Source organism: Callospermophilus lateralis, chromosome 1 (assembly GCF_048772815.1).
Source record: "Callospermophilus lateralis isolate mCalLat2 chromosome 1, mCalLat2.hap1, whole genome shotgun sequence".
In the NCBI taxonomy this organism is placed as follows: Eukaryota; Metazoa; Chordata; class Mammalia; order Rodentia; family Sciuridae; genus Callospermophilus; species Callospermophilus lateralis.
Window position 1 is genome coordinate 49065421 of NC_135305.1, and position 18677 is coordinate 49084097.

The window sequence follows — 18677 nt, forward strand, 5'->3', positions numbered from 1 at the left end:
AATTACATGATTTAATTAAAAAAATAATAATAAACCTCTCTCTCTTTCTTTCTCTCTCTCTCTCTCTTTCTCCACATATACACACACTCTGTATATTGGTTTTATTCATTTCTCTGGAGAACCCTGCTAACATAATCTATCAAAGACATTTATTTGATACTAAAGTAGTAAGACATGAATCAGATTCATAAATAGTAAAATAAATATTTACCAGCTTCAAGTCCCAGAAATTTAAAATATTTAACTAACATTTCATTTTATTTCCATTTCTCTATTCAAAAGTTGCCAAAATCTAGAATGTCATCCACAAAAACAACAACACAGCAAGAAGCTACAAACTGATCAAGTCGGTTTTCAGGGAAGAGTCACATGGTTAAATGCATACTGGCCAACTACAGCAGTTCTATGCAGATCAGTGTTTCTTTTTAAATTGACATTTCAAAAATAATAGTTTAAAGAATAATTAAGTTCTCTGACCAGCCTACAAAGATAAATATCCACAGTGTAGCTAAACTCTCTTAAAGAACTAACAGAGCTTTGTGCCTGGAAAATAATCTCCAAAACAGAGGAGGGGAGAATATGAGAAACTAAACAATGCCTACCTTTTTTTCTAGGAACAGGCGATTCTGGCATATGACTTGTAAATACATCTCCTGTTGAAATCATGTGTTGCCATCTGGGCCATTCCTCATTCCTGCTTCCACTATTGAATTATATCTGACAAGAAATTTCAGGTAAGTTAATCAATGAAGCATTTTGAGTATCTACTAGTGGCTAAGTTCTTTGCTATATTTTGAGAAAACAGTGAATATAATTCTGTGCCTTTTCCAAAGAAGAGAGCAGGAAAACTGAAGAAAGCAAAACAATGAAGAGTGAGTTGACTAGCAACTTTCTCTTCTTCACTATACTTGCTTTCGTGTCTCTCACTCTGAGGTCCTTGCCAGAGTGGTCCATCCACTTTACATGAATGTAAAGTGCCTTGGCTTAATGACACATCAGAGGAAAGATGTTGTGATGTTTAGACAAATAAAAACTCAACCACTGATTTAATTGAGCTGAAAACAACAATAACAAAAATTGCTAACCATGGGTAATGTTGTTTATAACTTAAAGAAATAAGATGTCTAGATCAAAGCAGGTCAGTTTTATCACTGAACACCTTAGTATATATTGTTCAATTCCTTCTGGAATAAGACGGGTAAGAAATGCTTGGAAACTTTCTGCCGACCTTGGGTCTTCTATGGATGAAAAAGTGTGAAAAATGACTGAAAGTTATAGATGTGGTCTTACTCTTAGAAATATTCTAGCAAACTAGGGCAAAGAAAAAAGAAATGGATTGACCTGGGAGACATGAAAATGTACAAAGACCTCTGTCATTGGAAGTGATCAAGAACAGAATGGGCAGACTCCTGTCTAAGAGGATTTGGAAGGAATTACTCCATTGATTGGGGTTGAGCTAGATGATCTTTAGCTACCTCCTGAAGCTTTAAAGTTCTGTGATTTGGGATTTAATGAAGTGTGATTTATTTATTTGTACATTGGGGAGACACTTCAATGACATGATTATTAAAACTCTCTTGCCCAATAATATCATTACACAAAAAATAAACTCAAATTACATTTGAAAAATCTTAACACAATTTTGGTGTCCAACCAAACCTAGGATGTGCAGTGTTTCATGAATATAAATTTTTCTAAGGAATGAAAATTCTGCATGCTATTAAGACCTAGAATGTCATTCATATTTAGAATTATTTTGGCTGTAGAAAAATAACATAGGGGCTTTCTAAGGCTACTGAACACTATTATTTCCACTGTATCTTCAGTTTCTTCCATTTTTATTCATTTAAGTCTGTTTCATTTGTTTGAGAAATGATCATTACAAGAAAGTACAATGATTAAATTGTGTTAAACTCTGGCTTTTCAGTACTTAGAATCGAGGGTTTATTGTTTTGCACTCCAGGGAACTCTTTATTTTCTTCCTATACATTCATTTCTTCTAATAAAAGGTTAAGACTAAAATAGTTCTCCTTCAGACAATTTCAAGAGCATGTTTAATTTAGTTTTTGTTTCTAAAATTTAGTTGGTAGTCAGAACAATATGATATAAACTTTCTGCATGTTCCTCTCAGTATTGTTTTCCCATATTTAAACTTCTGAATCTGAAATTCTATAAGATAACTCTTATTCTCACCATTAATATTAATACTATATTAATAAAATATCTTGTATACAGTATAAATGTCTATTGGAATCCCATAAAAGAGAGACTAGTTTTCTTTTTAGTATAGTAAGTACAGTTTTTTGAGTGAGCATGCTAATCCACAGCCTCATTCATCCTTGACTAGCTACTTGTCTCTATGACACCAATGGCTTCTCAATTCCTTTCCGGATGCCTCTGTTGAGATCTGCAGAGGAAGTTACCCAAACTCCACCAGGTGATACCCCACTGGTTAAAAAGAGCATCTGACCAAAGGCATTTCCTGGGTTGAACCAGGTTCAAATTCCAAGGATTCAAGCATGACTCCTACTATTTAATCTTCTATTCCTATATCTTCAAAGTGTTTTTATTTTCTGAAATAATAATAATTTTTCTTAAGGCTCTCAAAACCCTGCATCATCTGAAAAGATATATGAAGTCTATAAATATGAAAAACAGAATGAAACATTGATATTTTTAAGTGAAGAAAAAAAAGTTTCTAAAATGTTTTATTGTTTTAAATAAACAGATTAAATGACATATATTAACTCCTGAAAGTTTTGGAAGCCTTCTCAATTTACTGATAGAGAGTGGGATTTAACAACTCAGTTGCTAGTAGCTTTCCCTCCATTTAGTCTTTGTATGAAAAACACAATAAATGTTTTCTTTAATAGTCATTCCAAATTGAGTTGAGAAATCATCTTTTGGAGATGTAAATTCCTGCTTTGGGTAGAAGACTTGACATTGTTAATCTTCATAGTTTCTTTCAACCTTGAATTATCCTTAATCACAGTAAACATTTTTTTTTTCTAGTTTGGGAAGGTGATCCATGTGATTTTTGCTTTCTAATAGAATTGTTATAAATAAGAAAAAAAAAAAAAAAAAAAAAAAAACTCAAGCCTTCCTTCACTTCAGGGACCAAACATTTCCCATTGCCACACCATCTGGTAATTAGCTTGACAATTTTTCCAAAGATAGTTTAAAAATTAATGAAAAATTCTCCATATGTATATTTTCTTTATAGTAATAGAAAAAAAAGTTCTCTAAGGAAAACTTTCCCAGGTTAATTTGCAATTTGGGTTGCTAGTAACTGGCAGCCTGTGTGATGGCTCAATGCCTCAATGTTAAAAATGAGAATGAGGCCAAGTCTAGTGAATAGAGGTCCTCAGACAATTGCTATTTTTATTCCTTCCTCTGGTATCAAGTGTAGGAGAGGAGGGGAGACTGGAGATACAACAGAACCATTTTTTATTGCCATCTTTCACTTCAGTCTAAATGAAGGTATGTGATAAAGAGATGAAGAAATAATATCCTTTTTTCTTATTTTTCTTCAGTAAAGGAGCTTAACTCCTGTAAATATTATTAAAGTATAAAATTCATTGAAAAGATTAAAGAAGTTAATGCCTCTTAATATAAGGAAAATTATTTTATTATAATGTTTTCAGACATTACAATACAATGGCTGATTTATTACTCCAAATATGTTTTGGGAATATATTCATCCTAGATATATTGATTTTTTAAAAATAAATTTTGCAAGGGGAGAAGAACCAAAGCCATCTACCAGCAATTCTTCTTTGCCCTTTTCATAAATAGCACTAGGTCTATCCTGTTAACGGAGACTATTTCAAAGCAGTAGAAATTCTTTTTTTTTTTTTTATTGCAAAGGTAGGATTAGTCAACTAAAGACATTTCTTAAATAACAAAAGACAAATAATTTTTCCAAGCTATATGTTTTTCTAAGTTGAAGCATGAAAGATCAAGTATTTGTGGTAAAATAGTCATAGTTAAGTACACTGAATTCTAGAAAAGTGTGAAACATTGAAATGGATTATTAACACTATAAGGGTCTTTGTTGGACACAGGAACTTCTGTATTTATTGTTATAAAAATTTAAAAAAATTCTTTCAGATGTTGATAGATCTTTATTTTATTCACTTATTTATATGTGGTGCTGAGAATCGAACCTAGTGCCTCACACATGCTAGGCAAGTGCTCTACCACTGAGCCACAAACCCAGTCCCTAACATAAAAATTTAAAAGGTTACATTCCTCTTTAGAGTCAGAGAAATCAATAAAATTGATTTAAAATTTAAAACAGCATTGTATATGTTAAACATGGATAGAAAAATTACATTTGTTGTTTTTTCCATGTTTTTCGATTAAGAACTTTTTAAGGCTTTAGTAGAAATTAGAATAAATGTCATTGTAAAAATGTTACCTATAATTTTTGGCTGTTTAGTTCGTACAACGATACTCAAAAGTTCTAAGTTTGTGATGTATAGCAATAATTACATGAATTTTTAGTAGTTTGTGCTACAAGGTACCTTGAATTTTAGCATGTTATTATTATTTTTTTTACCTTTGGTTTTTTTATTTGTTTATTTTTATGTAATGCTGAGGATTGAACCCAGGGCCTCCCACGAGCTAGGTGAACAATTTACCGCTGAGCCACAACTCCAGCCCCCTAGCATGTAATTCTTATAATCAAAGTTATCTGACATTAAACAAGAACTCTGCTTCAGAGCACTGCTTAAATATAAAGGCATACCATCTGAGGAGTAGAATGAGACTGGCTGTCAGCCTTGATCCTGCTATTAGCTCCCTTGTAGTTGACCATGGAATAAAAAGATAATATGAATGCATCTTTCACTAATGGCGTCTGGTTTTATACAGTTACCTTGCATGAGCAATACAGGTATGGTATGAAATTCAGAGAAGTTCCTAAATCACTGTGGCTGGTTTACTGAAGTGTGATTGTGTAGCTGTTAGAACAGACCCTGCAGTGTCATTCAAATCTAAATGTCCCATAGCTGTATGCTTGGGTTATTAGTTAATCTTTTGGGGCTTTAGTTTTGTTGTCTTCATCTGTATAAAGAGGGTTGTTATAGGTTAAGAAAATGTATACACCCATATAAATATATATTTTTTAAACATGTAATATATGTATGTACACATTAGACATTTGCTTTTGATACATATAAATGTATATTCACTTACTTAGATATATGTATACATATATATACACACGTATACACTTAAAACAGTTCTTGGCATGTGGTAAATGCTACTTAAATATTAACTATCATTACATTGCCTTATTTCTCTTTCTGATCTATTAAAGAGTAACAAAATTAAATGATTTGATGTTTCCTTCTTTTCTCTACTTTTTCCTTAAAGGTTTAAAGGGTGCAGCAAAATATCACCATTAAGAAGTTAAGTAAACATGGAATGAGAAGCCCTAAAGTAAGGTGCTAAGTTAATAGGCTAATAACTTCCTGAACGCATATTGGCTCTTTGTAGAACCAGCAGACTGTTAATGGGCTTTTGTTTTAGACAGGATAGATTGATATTCCAGGGACAGAACTGATGAGAGCCCTCATAACCACTGCCTCATCATTATCTATTACTAAAACAGCAAATAAGCATAATCTCATATAAATTAAAAAAAATAGAATGTGGGCTAAGGACAGAGATTTTTGTGAGTTCACTGCAGTATCCAGAGTCCATAAAATTGCCTAGAAAATAGTGGAAGTTCATTGAGTATTTCTTGAATGAATTGAGCAAATGTAATCCCTGACCTTTCCTTTCAACAGGATTAATATGGAAAGCAAAACAAACTGGAATGCTTTCCTATTTCTTGACAGATTTCTATCCTTGGGAATGCTGGTAGGCAGGTAAGCAGGGCTGAAGAGTGGTATGTGAAGGGCATATGTGCAAATGTGTACAGTTAGCAAATATTTCAGATGTCATGGATTTGGTTGAGCATTACAGGAAAGGTGTGGTGTGGTGATACCACTCTTAGATTCATGTGCTCTTGTCACATTTGTATATCAAATATTTTATCTGCATAACTTTAGTGTCTATCTATGCTTACACATTTTTCTCCCCAAATTTTCAGAAATCTTTGACTTCTGACCAAGTGTCATAGAGAACTTAAGTGAAACTTTCTCAGCAGTTAGCTTTCTTTGAAGTTTCTACTCAGCTTTGACTGTTTAAAATAATCAGTTTGACACAATCCCTTTCACTAGTAGGGTTGATAACATAGCATTACTTATGATTTAGGTCACAATCTCAGAGAGTGAATTGAAATAATAAAACATTCTTAGAACTAGATCTGACTTAGCCAGATCTAAGTACATATTCTTTTCTATTCTTATAGCAAACATTTTCAAAAACAGAAAAACATCTCTTTTTACAGCATTGGTGCGTGCATGACTACACACTGTAAGTTTTTAAAATTATCTTTGTAATGAAAACTGGAAAAGTACTAGTCATCCTTAGCTAAGCTATACCCTACATATTTGCATTTTCTAAATATAAGAAAAAACAATAAATAACCTCAAAGTGCATGATTAATTAATTAGACATGATTTCTTAAAATTTAACTTTGAACTTTTCAGACATTAACAAATCACCAAAAAGCTATCATTGATTTATAAAGTACATTACCACATCAGGCCTAACCCAGAACTCTGGGCCAATAAGAAAAAAGAAAGGTTTACTAGTGAACCAGGACAGAAACACGCTGAAAACATCTATTTGTAATCATAGAAAACAATTAGGCCTACTGTTATTAGAGTGAACATTAAGGTTCATTTTATTTCAAGATACTGTGTTTCTATGCTTGAAGCTTGGGTAGTAACTTTACTTGACCCTTGGACATATAGGGTAAACAATTTACATTATTGCACAGTAACAAAAATACAGCCACAGATAATACAGGATCCAATCAACATTGATACGCTTGGTAATTAAGGCTAACAAACATTGGAAAACAGTCATTTTTAGGATGTGATCAAATATCCTAACACAGTGTCACCTGTTTGAGTTACTAGAAAAGATTCCTTATTTCAAAATATATTCATAGTATTCTTTTATTTTCACATTTGTCAAATTCTTTTTATGTGTGCAAGACAGAGGCACTTTAAAGAGCTACCAACTGCAACTTTAGAAGTACCAGACTTGTAGCTTCCACCATCATTGGTAAATATGGTAAAGAGTGAAAATGAAATTGGATTAGAAAGCAAGTAAACAAACCATTAAATCAGAATTTTTTAAAAAAATTCCGTAAAAATCATTGTTCTCTGGTTTGAACTTCCATATTATAAAAGAAAAATTAACAGCTATTACCCATCTACATCCAGCCGAGTATTACAGCTTTCCAATGTTAAGGTATAATGGTTTTGCTGTTTGGGCTTGTAAAGGTTTAAAATATCAATGAGTTAAGTACTTTATTTTTGAGTTTTTCAAAGTAATGTATTTTACATAGGTTCTAAGTAGTCAGAAAAGCTAAGACGTCGAATAAAATCTATTGGAAGCGTTTAGTAAAGTGTATAAAAATTAAAGGACTTAAAAAAAAACACTTCATTTTAAGTGTAAAAATAATTTGCATCCATTTGTGGGACTCCAATGACTTTTTCTCTTCTCTTTATTTTTTTCTTATTTCCCCCAGGGTCTTAGTTAGTTGGTACATACTGCACCCGCCACAACACGTTGGAAAGCAGGTCCTGGTACACACTAAGGAATATCCAGCCAGGTAAATACATCAGGGTGATGAGACCCATAAAATTGAGCGGGTAGTGAGAATAGTCCCAGGAACAAGCCCCACACGTGCGAAGTCCCAGACCCCAGGACAATTCCCAAGCATAGATGAAGATCACGTAGATGGGTACCCGCTTCCAGGTGCCCCAGCCGCGGCTGTAGTGGAGGTGAAAGTAGAGCTTTTCCACCACAAAACTGCAGCTGCCATACATAAAGAAGGACCATAACGACGTGTGACCATTGGTTACCCCTTCCCCGTGTCCTAGCACATTAAAGAAGAAGGTAAAGAAGATCTCATCCAAAAATCCATGCATTCCAAAGAAAAGAAAACGGAGCAGGTCTGGTAGCCCCTGGTTAGGGGCTCCTACTGCGCCCTTGGGGCCGCGGGATCGTCGCCGCCGGCCACTCGCTCCCGAAGCGGCCCGGGCTCCAGGAGGGGCAGGGAGGGCGCCCCTCCGCTGCTGTTGCTGCTGCTGCTGCCGCCGCTGCTGCCGGTATCTCAAGCGCAGGAAGCGCTTCAGGAACACTTGGCAGTGGTAGAGCGCCAGCACGTACTGCAGCGCCAGGTCAAGCGCCCCCGGCGCCGCCGCGCCCCCCGGCCCACCACCCAGGCTGAGCAGCAGCGCCTGGCCGGCCAAGGTCTGCAGCCCCACGTGGGCCGAGGGGTAAAGGAAGAAATTGAAGACGAAGGCGCTGGGGCAGCGCGGCTGCTGCAGGTAGATCTTCTCCAGGGCGAAGTGGGTGAGCGAGTGCAGGAGACAGCGGTAGGGCGAGGAGAAGCCTAACATCCGGAGGTCTGGGCTGCGAGCGAAGCGCAGCGCCGAGGACACCAGCACGTCCAGGGTGATCCCATGCATTCCATAGAAGTAGAGGCGCATCCAGGCGGGCAGCGCGGTGCCCTCGGCCGGCGCTTCAGCAGTGGACAGCGGCTCCGGGCAGCGGGCGGCCGCCTCGCTTCCCAGCCCGCTGGGGGGCCCCGGACGCCGCACCGCGCCGCCCCTCTGTGTGGGCCCCTCGCTGTCCACGTCGTTGCTGGCCATGGGCTCGGAGGCTACTCGGGCGCCCGAACCCGCGTCGCGGCCGCCGGGTGCGCGGAGCTGCGAGTCGAGCGGCGGAGCCCCGCGTTGCCTCCCGGTCGCTGCCGGTCTCCGGGGGGCGAGCGGGGAGCTCCGTCCTGGCCGCGGTCCCGTACAGCCGGGGTTTGTGCGCTTGGGGGATGCTAGGGCCGCCTGGCTCGCGGAGTCCCCTGCCTGGCCCCTGCTGCGCCCTCCTCACCAGTCCCGGGCGACGTGCGGCCGGCGACGCCCGCGCTTACTCTGCGCGGCCTAACTAGAGCGGCGGCTGGGCGAGGGGAGGCGAGGCCGGGCTGCGCGGAGAAACGCAGAGGCTGGTACGAGCACCATCCCCTCCGCGGCTCAGCCCCGCCGCCTCTGCCGCAGGCTCTGGAAGCGTAACGCGAGCAGCGACGGCCCTTCCCCCGGCCTTCCCTTACCCCTCTCCGACCTCTCCCGCCTTCGCAGGCCCCCCTCCCCGCCCCGGCCTGGCGCGCCGAGTCTCGCGGGGGTCTACTCCAGAAGGCCGGGTCCCACTTCTCTGTCCTTTTTCGCCCGCTCTGCACCCGGGTCCCCGGCGGTGCGGGGGCTGCTAGCTGGGCGGAGACGCGGAGTGGAGAAACACCTAACAGGTGTGACTGCGAGCTGTTGGACATTCCCTGTGTAGCGGAAACCAGGGCCAGGCCTTGGCTGGCGGAGACGAATGGCTGGGCGCCACCGGCCGGAGGCCAGGCCCAAGACCAAACTATGGTGCTGTATATTTAATGTTCTTATTCAAAGCCAGCTGTGTCCCAGTCACAGAGAGTAGACCGGGGACTCCACGCCTGCCTGCCCGAGCATAACACGGAATCTGAAATGCTGCTGCAGGGCCTGATCCACCTTTTCAGTCTCTTTCCCTGGTCCCTGTGTTTTCCTAGGGCCAGTTTACTCAGGGTCAAGGACAGAGACTCCAGAAGGTTGAGTTAGTTGGGGTGTTGGGAAAAAGGAAATTATTGCTCTGGCTACCTCGGGGTGAGTCTCAAGTCGAGAATAGTATCTTTGCTCCGACTGGCACGCCCCAGTGCTGTTTTTTTTTCTTCTCTTTGTGGAACTAGGTCATCCCAGAAAGAGTGAAATAAAGTGTCTCTGTCTGTCTCTTCGTACTCTTTCCTCTCTTCCTCCCACTCCCCCTTTTTCCCCTTTTCTTCTTCCCTCCCCTCTCCTCCTCTCCTGTCCCCTCCCCTCCCTTCTCCTCCACTCCCCTCCCCTCTTCTCTCTCTTAGAAGGAGAAGGTGTAGGGGGTTGAGAATGTTGATGTGTTGTTTTCTACATCCCCCCCCCCCAATTTTGTAAGTTTCGAATTGGAAAGAACCTTAGAAGTCAATTATACTACTGATTAATTCCTTTCCCTACCTTCATCTCCCTAAATTTATGTCTAGGCACAAAGTAGGTATAGCTTTAGTTTAGTTTGTAAGGAGTTCAGATCCTGTCCTCACTGGATAAAAGGTTTTATGGTTTTTTTCCACCTTAAAAATAAACATTCTAAGGCAGATTTTTTTCACGTTTTTTATTGGTGCATTGTAATTGTACATAATGGTGGGATTTATTGTTACATATTCATATACGCACAATATAACAATATAATTTGGCCAATATCACTCTTTGGTACTTTCCCCTTCCTCCCTTCCTGCTTCCCCCTGGCCCCTTTCCTCTCCCCTACTGATCTCCCTTTGGTTTTCGTAACATACCCACTCTACCTTTTTTTTTTTTTCTCTCCCTTTTCCTCTCTAGCTTCCACATATGAGAGAAAACTTTGACCCTTGACTTCTGAGTTTGGCTTATTTTCTCAAGTTCCATCCACATTCCTGCAAGTGACATAATTTCATTTTTCTTTATGGCTGAATAAAACTCCATTGGGTATTTGTATACCACAGACTTGTTCCATTGCTTGACTATTGTGAATTCTACTACTATAAACATGGGTATGCATGTATCACTATATTATGCTAATTCTTTAGGATAAATATAGAAGGGTGCTGTAGCTGGCTCATATAGTGATTCCATGCCTGGTCTTTTGAGGAACTTCCATACTGATTTCCATAGTGGTTGTACTCACTCACAATTCCACCAACAATGTACAAGTTCTTTTTTCTCCACATCCTCCCCACCATTTCTTTTTGTTTGCAGATCATTTCTAAGACAACCTCCACCCCAGTCTCTCCTCTTAATTATTTCAACCCCTCATGCTATAATCCATGGCAGTTATTTGTGAATTAGGCACGACAGAAATTAGCTTTGGTGCAAAGAAAAATTATGATAATAATCAACATTTGTATAAGGGCAAGATAGCATTGTTTATTTTGCTGACTCTTTGTAACTGAAAAAAGTCAGTGGGTGGAAGTTATCTTTGTCACCCCAGGGACAGAGTGTCATATAGCAGGCTCATCAAGCTGCTGCAAAACAAAAACAGGGCCAGTTACCCAATGCTTGAGCAACTACTATGATAATAATAATGTAATAAGATTGACTCTCTCCTTGAGAGGTGTATAATTAATTGAATTGATATGAAAATAATCTTATTATATCTGTGTAAAAAATTACTTATGATTAACGTTAATAATCAGCCAGTAGTACATATAAAATTAAGTGATTCTTTTGACTTAGTATTTTATTCAATAAACTCTATCCTGGTCCAAATTTATGCATTAAAAACAAATGTGCTCTTTCTCCATAGTTGCTATTCAGACAAGGAAAAGCACTTTATTCTAAATATAGCAATATATAGTCAATATATGCTAGATTAAACTTGAGTCATTTTGAAGTAGTAAATAAAACTTCACTGGCACAAGTCTTCTGTTTATTCTAGCTTTTATTAATAATGCAAGGAAAACTTGAAAGGTCTTATGCTGTAATCAAATCTAGAATTCATCCCAGGTAGTGTAGAAAAATAGTTTGGTTTAAGAAAACTTGGAGGTTCTATTTGTATATTTTTATTTTTTTACATTATATTTATTTATTTTTTCTCAAGGGCAGTACCCCCAGTGAACTAATCATCTTTCACTGGGCTCATCTCTTAAAGGTTCTGTGACCTCTTACTATTCCCATAAAGGATCAAGCTTCTAGTATGAACCTTTGGAGGACAAATCACATCTAACAATAATACCCAGCAATTATGCCAACTGTGTTTCTGGATCTATGATTTCTTTTCTTTCTTTCTTTTTTTTTCTTTTTAATTTCACGTGGTATTGGAGATCAAACTCAGAGCCACACACATGCTAGATAAGTACTCTACCACTGAACTATATCCCCAGTCCTTTTTATTATTTATCTTGAGACAAGATCTTGCTAGGTTGCCCAGGCTGGCCTTAAACTTGAGTTCTTCTTGCCTTAGCCTTCTGAGTTGCTGGGATTATAGGTACATGACACATGCCCAGCTTTGAATATATTTTTGAGTTGATCATTGCTGCTATAAGCTGTAGAGTTTGCCATAATAGATTTATAAACCCAGGAACTTTAAAAAAAACTTGATGAACATGAGGGTGAAAGGAATGTAAATGAAGAAACAGGAAATTGCAGTAAAATAGCATCAATTTGAGATTCCTTAGGTTTGGGGACAACCATTCAAAACATACTTTAAAGCATTATTCTTCTGTGAAAGATACAGGCTTCTTCCTTGCTATAAGGGCCTAAGAAGCTGTAACTTGAATGTAGAGATGTAACAGTCCATGTGGAACCAGCACTGACTTTAGTGGACTGGCCATTGTAGCTGTAAGCTGGTACAACTCCTGAAGCTAGGTTAGTCAGTGTGAACAGGAAAAGATTTAAGAGTTGGAAAGGTCTGTTCCTTTGGAGGATTGTGATAATCTTTAGTGAATTATTACCTAGTGACTGCAAGTTCAGTGTTGTAATCTTTTGGATGTATAGCATGTTTGATGCCTTTCATTGCATATAGGAGGAACCAAAAAGTACAGAGGAAACATAGCATTAAGAAGAAAGTTTAGAGCTGGCTGTGGTGGCACATGCCTGTAATCCAGAGCTCTGGGACACTGAGGCGGGAGCATCATGAGTTCAAAGCCTGCCTCAGCATCAGTGAGGCGCTAAGCAACTCAATGAGACCCTGTCTCTAAATGAAATAAAAAATAGGGTTGGGGGTGTGGCTCAGTGGTCCCTGAGTTAAATCCCTGGCCCCATGCCCCCAAGGTCCCCCCCCCCCCGCAAAAAAAGAGAAAGTTTAGGCAAGTTCAATAGGGTAAGATGTGATGAATTAAGATTGACTTGCACCTGCCTCCTAAAGGTTTTTCCATATATAGGTAAACTATAACCTCTCAGATGTGTAGGCATATTGTAAATGACTCTTGATAACAAGTAGCCGAGTCTCAGCCAATCACAAGTGCATAAGTCCCTCTTCCTCATACCCTCTTGACTTCATTTTGAATGTTTTCCCCTGGATGCCGGGAACAAACCCAGTGCTTGATTAGCACCATACCACAGAGCTACACCCCTAGACTTAGGACTCATTTTGAAAAGCTCTTGAATGGTGATTTCATTATAATTTTTCTTGTATTTTCACATTCTCTTCTGTCCTCATTCCTGGGCCCCTTACCTAGTATTTAAATCAAGGACCCACACAGGCTCTCATGTTCACAGCAGTCCTGGGCAACCTGTGGGTGCTGAGACCCAGGGGGACAAGGAGGGACTTTAGAAAGGGTAACTGTGTCTGACATCTCAGAGGCCTTCCTTAGAATAGAGTAAGCTGATAGAGTCGTTAGTTTGGTTTTGCCTTTTCAAAAGGAAACAAACAAAAGCTTAAAATGATGGCTAACTTTGCTTTTCATAAGCAATTCAAACATAATTGTTAAAAATGGGCAAAATAGGCAAATGTAAGTGACATGGGCATTAAAAATGAACTTTTCATAGTTTCAAAAAACTTTTTTGTGACTTGAAACCTTAAAGTGATAGATAATTAGATACCCAAGTCCTTTCTAAATCAAATACTAAAACATTGATCATTGATTATAAATTTAAAGTTTATGTACTTTATCTTATTTTTGAATGGTATAGAGAAGCTGATTGTACCTGGATTTGTTCTTAAACATGAACAATTTTGTAATTTGAGAAAACACATATCTAGAAGTTATGTTAGCCTACAGAGTACTGGGTGCACAATTGCTAGGAATTAAAATGGTAAATACTATATGGGAACTAAAGTTAGAATTAGGAAAAACAGGGCTGGGGATATAGCCTTGGGGTAGAGTGCTTGCCTTTCATGCAAAAGGCCCTGGGTTCAATCCCCAGCATCACAAAACAAAACAAAAAACAAACAACAACAACCCCCCACACATGCAAACAAAACAAAACAAAACAAACAAACAAAAAAACTATCACTTTGGGGCTGTGGTTGTGGCTCAGTGGTAGAGTGCTTGCCTGTCATGCGTGAGGCCCTGGGTTCGATCCCTGGCACCACATTAAAAAAAAAAAAAAAATAAAAAATTAGGAAAAACAACTGTGCCTGTAGGAAAGGAAGGCCTGTTTTATGAGGGAGGTATGGAATCTGATGTGTTTTGTTTGAGGGAAAATCTTAAAGTAGGCTGGTTGTTCCAATGTGAGAAAAAGGAAAAGAAGGGCAATGGTTAAAGGTTATGGAACATTGTGAGTGGTTTGTTGAGAAAGAATCCTGTGAAAAAAATTTCATGTGTGATCAAGTTGGCTCTGATTAGAAGGAAATTGTAGGTGTTTTCATAAAAATTGAGTGATGATATTAGAATTAAACTGATGTAAAACTAGAGTTTGGTCCCTTTAGTGAAACAGAAGAATTTTCTTGGAGCATTGGTCAGTTTTGTGTTTTGTTTTGTTTTTACTTAGGTGGTTAGCTTAGGAAGCAAAAGATTCTATGTTCTATGAAGTGTATTTTATCTGTGTTTCATGTTTTCTTTCTTTAGTCTTTGATTACTTAAGAAAACTTGAGTCTTAAAAAAGTTAAGGTTTTTCTATATCTTTGTGACTTTCCTGGGTTTGCCTTTGTAATCTTTGACTTTATTTCATAATGGTCTGTAAACCTATTTTGATTAAGTATTTTGAATCTTTTGATATGTTTTACAAACTTCCCAAAATCAATTTCTTTTTTTGAACTTTTACTTTGGGATTTCCAGGGGGCTCCTGAAAGTCCAAAAAAGACTTTTAATTTTATTTGTTAAATTACATGAAAAGCGTTGTCCAATAAGAAATGATATTTAAACTTCTTTTCAAATTATGTTTGTATAGATATGTTGTTAATATGTGATCTAAAATTGTATGTGATTCCTAGAAATCTGCTATATCTTGATATAGTATTATCAGTCATGATTCCAATTATTATATTATTATATACGCCATGGAAATAACTATCATCAGATCTCTAATCATGGCTATTCTAAGTCTTTTTCTCCACATTTAAATTGCTTTATTCAGATGCCTTTCTGGACATTTCTTGAAAGCGACTATAATCCTGAAATTTTGTGTTAAGAAGGCTCATGAAAAGGAAAAAAAGAACTCTAAAAGGTTTCCCATATCTTTGAACTGGATAAGAAATTTTCAAAACAAATAAAGAATAAAAATGAATTATATAAAGCTGAAGGAACTAATGAAGAATTATAGGTATTTAATTATTTGCAGTGCTGTGGATCAAGAACCCAGGCTTTGCACATGCTAGGGAAGTGCTCTATTTCTACTGAGCTGTACCCCTGGCCCTTTTCATAGCTTTTTTATTTGAAGCATTATTGGCTATTTTAATGTTTTGTTTTCTAAATTTAAGGAAACTCTTTCTTTTAAGCTAGCCATAGTTTATTAGATTGTAGACCTGTTCATTGTTTTTGAGTTTTTATGATACCCACAAGCTGGACTGGATCCTGAATTCTTCTAGTTTTCTCTAATACATAGTCATCTTCAACTCTCCAACTAAGAGTGAGAACTGCTCTGATCTTAAACTCCTATAAGACAAAGCTGGACAAGCTGGTGTGAATTTCAAGGAACATTTTTCATGCCTTATTTGTAGGCCACACAAGAGTTCACCGAAATGCCTGATGCCCAATGTGAAAGCTTCAAAATGGAGTTGCTTGTGTCAATTTAACAAAGAAGAAGAAAAGAAGAATAAGAAGAAGAAGAAAAAAAAAACCTGGTAATTATGAAGGAAGGGTTCTCACATATGGATGTCTGAAAATAACTTTCACAAAAGACTCTTTTGCAAAAAAGCCACTGCAACCTTACACAACAAATACTTTCAAAGGCATCTGCCCAGAACTATTTGTTCATCCTCAGTTTAGTGCCACCCTCGTTATTAATCCTGGTGGCCAAGGATTATTGTTTCAAAATATCTTGTGAATTCCTCTTTGTTGATGCCTTTAAAAACTTCTTCTTATTTGAATCTCTTTGAATAAACTCATAATTTATCATGGTATGCATATTGCCATTACAATGTTATTTCATTCTCAGTATACTCATTTAATCTTTAGAGAATCTTATCTCTGATTGTTATTTAGATCAACATCAAAGACATTCAAACTATAAACCAGCATGAGATGTTGCTGACTTCATGATGTGAGCAGATTTCCACAAGACCCTGGTACCAAGACTCCCTGTCATTTTGAGACTCTTCCACCTCTTTCTTTTTAGCTTATGCCTGTTCTGTTCACTTACACAATACTGCTGTAGTTAGAATTCAGTAGCATCTGTGGACAACTTGCAAATTGTCACTTCCTGCTTTAATTTAGAAGACCTACTCGCTGAACTGGGAGATGACTGAGTAGTTGCTACTGCTGCTTGTTGCGCAGGGATAAATGCAGTGGGCTTTGTAGAGACTCAGCTACAAAATAACCAGCTACATGGTTGAGATGCTAGACTCCTCATTTGGCTCTTTCTTTGTTCTATTCAATTTTAGTTGATTTGGTTCTTGAGGATACTGGATAATCATTCTCCAAATTTGTCATTATTTTGATCAGAGTCATAGTAGTGTCTCCTTGGGGCACTATTCTCTCAAAAAGTCTTAAATATATGCATTCAGCCATCTGTTGAATGTCAGATATTCTTTCTTTGGCTGAAAGAAAAATAAAAACTCAAAGAGATGCATGATCATGAGAACACCACTAACCTATGAATAATATGTTGAGACCAGAAACCCAAATGCTGGTAACTGAGAGTAACATGAATGCCCTAAGATTTGGGCAATCTCTCTCCTAGCTGAGACCTTCTCCCAAAGGGAGGAAATTGTTAAATATGTTTATGGATGGCCATTGTTTTGGACTGAGCTCCTGTACTAGGCTCCAGAAGGTCAGACCAAAGCAAAATGAAGTCACTCATACTACGTGGCACATAATCAAACTGAAATTTTAAGGAAGAAGACAGAACCTAAAACACCACTTTTTCCAGATCGCCTGAGTCAGCACCAGGAAGTCCCTTCTGTTTTAAGCCTTAAAAAATAAGTAACCTGAAATAACTTGGTGTTGATATTTTTGCCACTACTGTCCTGTTCTCTTGTTGCCATCTTACAAAACCTACTGATATATTACTGCCTGTTGAGAGCTGAGACCAAATTCCATTAATGATGGTGAAGGAGAGAGATACATGCTCTACAAGTTTTGGACAACCTCTCAAAATTGAAAGAAAACCCTGAAATACAAAGTTAGGCCAAAATTGTGAGGTTATCCAAAATAAGACAATTTCTGAACTGAGTTAAGTTTGGCCTAAAGTTGTGTTTGTACATATTTTAAATTTAGCCTAAGGTGTCCCAGTACATAGCTAAGTGTAACCTAACATGATGTGTAAATACACTGTAACCTACTTTTGTAATGAGTAGCTGAATCTCAGCCAATAACAGGCCTGTTCAAGCCATGTTCAAATAAAACAGACATGAACTATAACCAATAATGCTGTCTCTGTATCTCATTTCCATTTCTCTGTTGCTTCCTTGTCTATGGCTATAAATATAAGCCGCCCATGTGGTAGGACAGCATTCTGAACTATTTTTGGTCTGGACTGCTTCCCAATTCTAGAATTGCAATTAAAGCCAACTAAGATCTGCAAAAACTAGATTTATTGTAACTTTGTCTTTTAACAGTTCTTGTGAACCTAAGAAGGAACTGAAGGAGTATTCAGTAACTTCCAAGACCCCTTGGAGAATGCAAGAAAGGTACCTCTGTCCCCTTTGAAGTCCCTTATTTTTCTCATGGAACTCCCAAGATTTGTAAGTTCCTCTTGGGCCCAGCTGTGCTCTTTTTGCATTGAACTCCACAATATTACCGGCTTTTGAATTCAGGGCTAGTTTGTGGTATGGGAGAGCACTTTGGGATAATAAGAGTTAGCTTGTGTTGTAATGGCACTTGGCTTTGGGTTTTTCAGTAACCGGCAGAAACTGACAGTGGTTGAAGTGAATGGTTATTACTGTTCCACATTCTTGAATAAATGTTAAAACCTTGATTTAAAACTAGAGGTAGGAGGGAAAGGGAGAGAGAAGGGAAATTGCATGGAAATGGAAGGAGACCCTCATTGTTATACAAAATTATATATAAGAGGAAGTGAGGGGAAAGGGAAAAAAAACAAGGGGGATAAATGAATTACAGTAGATGGGGTCGAGAGAGAAGATGGGAGGGGAGGAAAGGGGAGGGGGGATAGTAGAGAATAGGAAAGGCAGCAGAACACATCAGACACTAGTATGGCAATATGTAAAACAGTGGATGTGTAACTGATGTGATTCTGCAATCTGTATACGGGGTAAAAATGGGAGTTCATAACCCACATGAATCAAATGTATGAAATATGATATGTCAAGAATTATGTAATGTTTTGAACAACCAATAATAAAAATTAAAAAAAAAAAAAACTACTGACGGACCCCCATGCACTACTGCTTCCTGTTTATGTATAAACTGCCTG

General features: G+C 38.2%; 1 protein-coding gene across 1 annotated transcript; it reads right to left on the reverse strand.

Annotated features, from left to right (window-relative positions):
* Nucleotides 1–6840: 6840 nt before the first annotated feature.
* On the reverse strand, nucleotides 6841–9166 carry Tmem229a (transmembrane protein 229A). Its single transcript, XM_076861980.2, has one exon. The coding sequence runs from the start codon at nucleotides 8781–8783 to the stop codon at nucleotides 7659–7661; it is 1125 nt and encodes a 374-aa protein (XP_076718095.1). The 5' UTR covers nucleotides 8784–9166; the 3' UTR covers nucleotides 6841–7658.
* Nucleotides 9167–18677: the final 9511 nt, after the last annotated feature.

Excerpts from the sequence above, each read along its gene's own strand:
- Tmem229a (XM_076861980.2), bottom strand. The coding sequence starts at position 8,783 with ATGGCCAGCAACGACGTGGACAGCGAGGGGCCCACACAGAGGGGCGGC.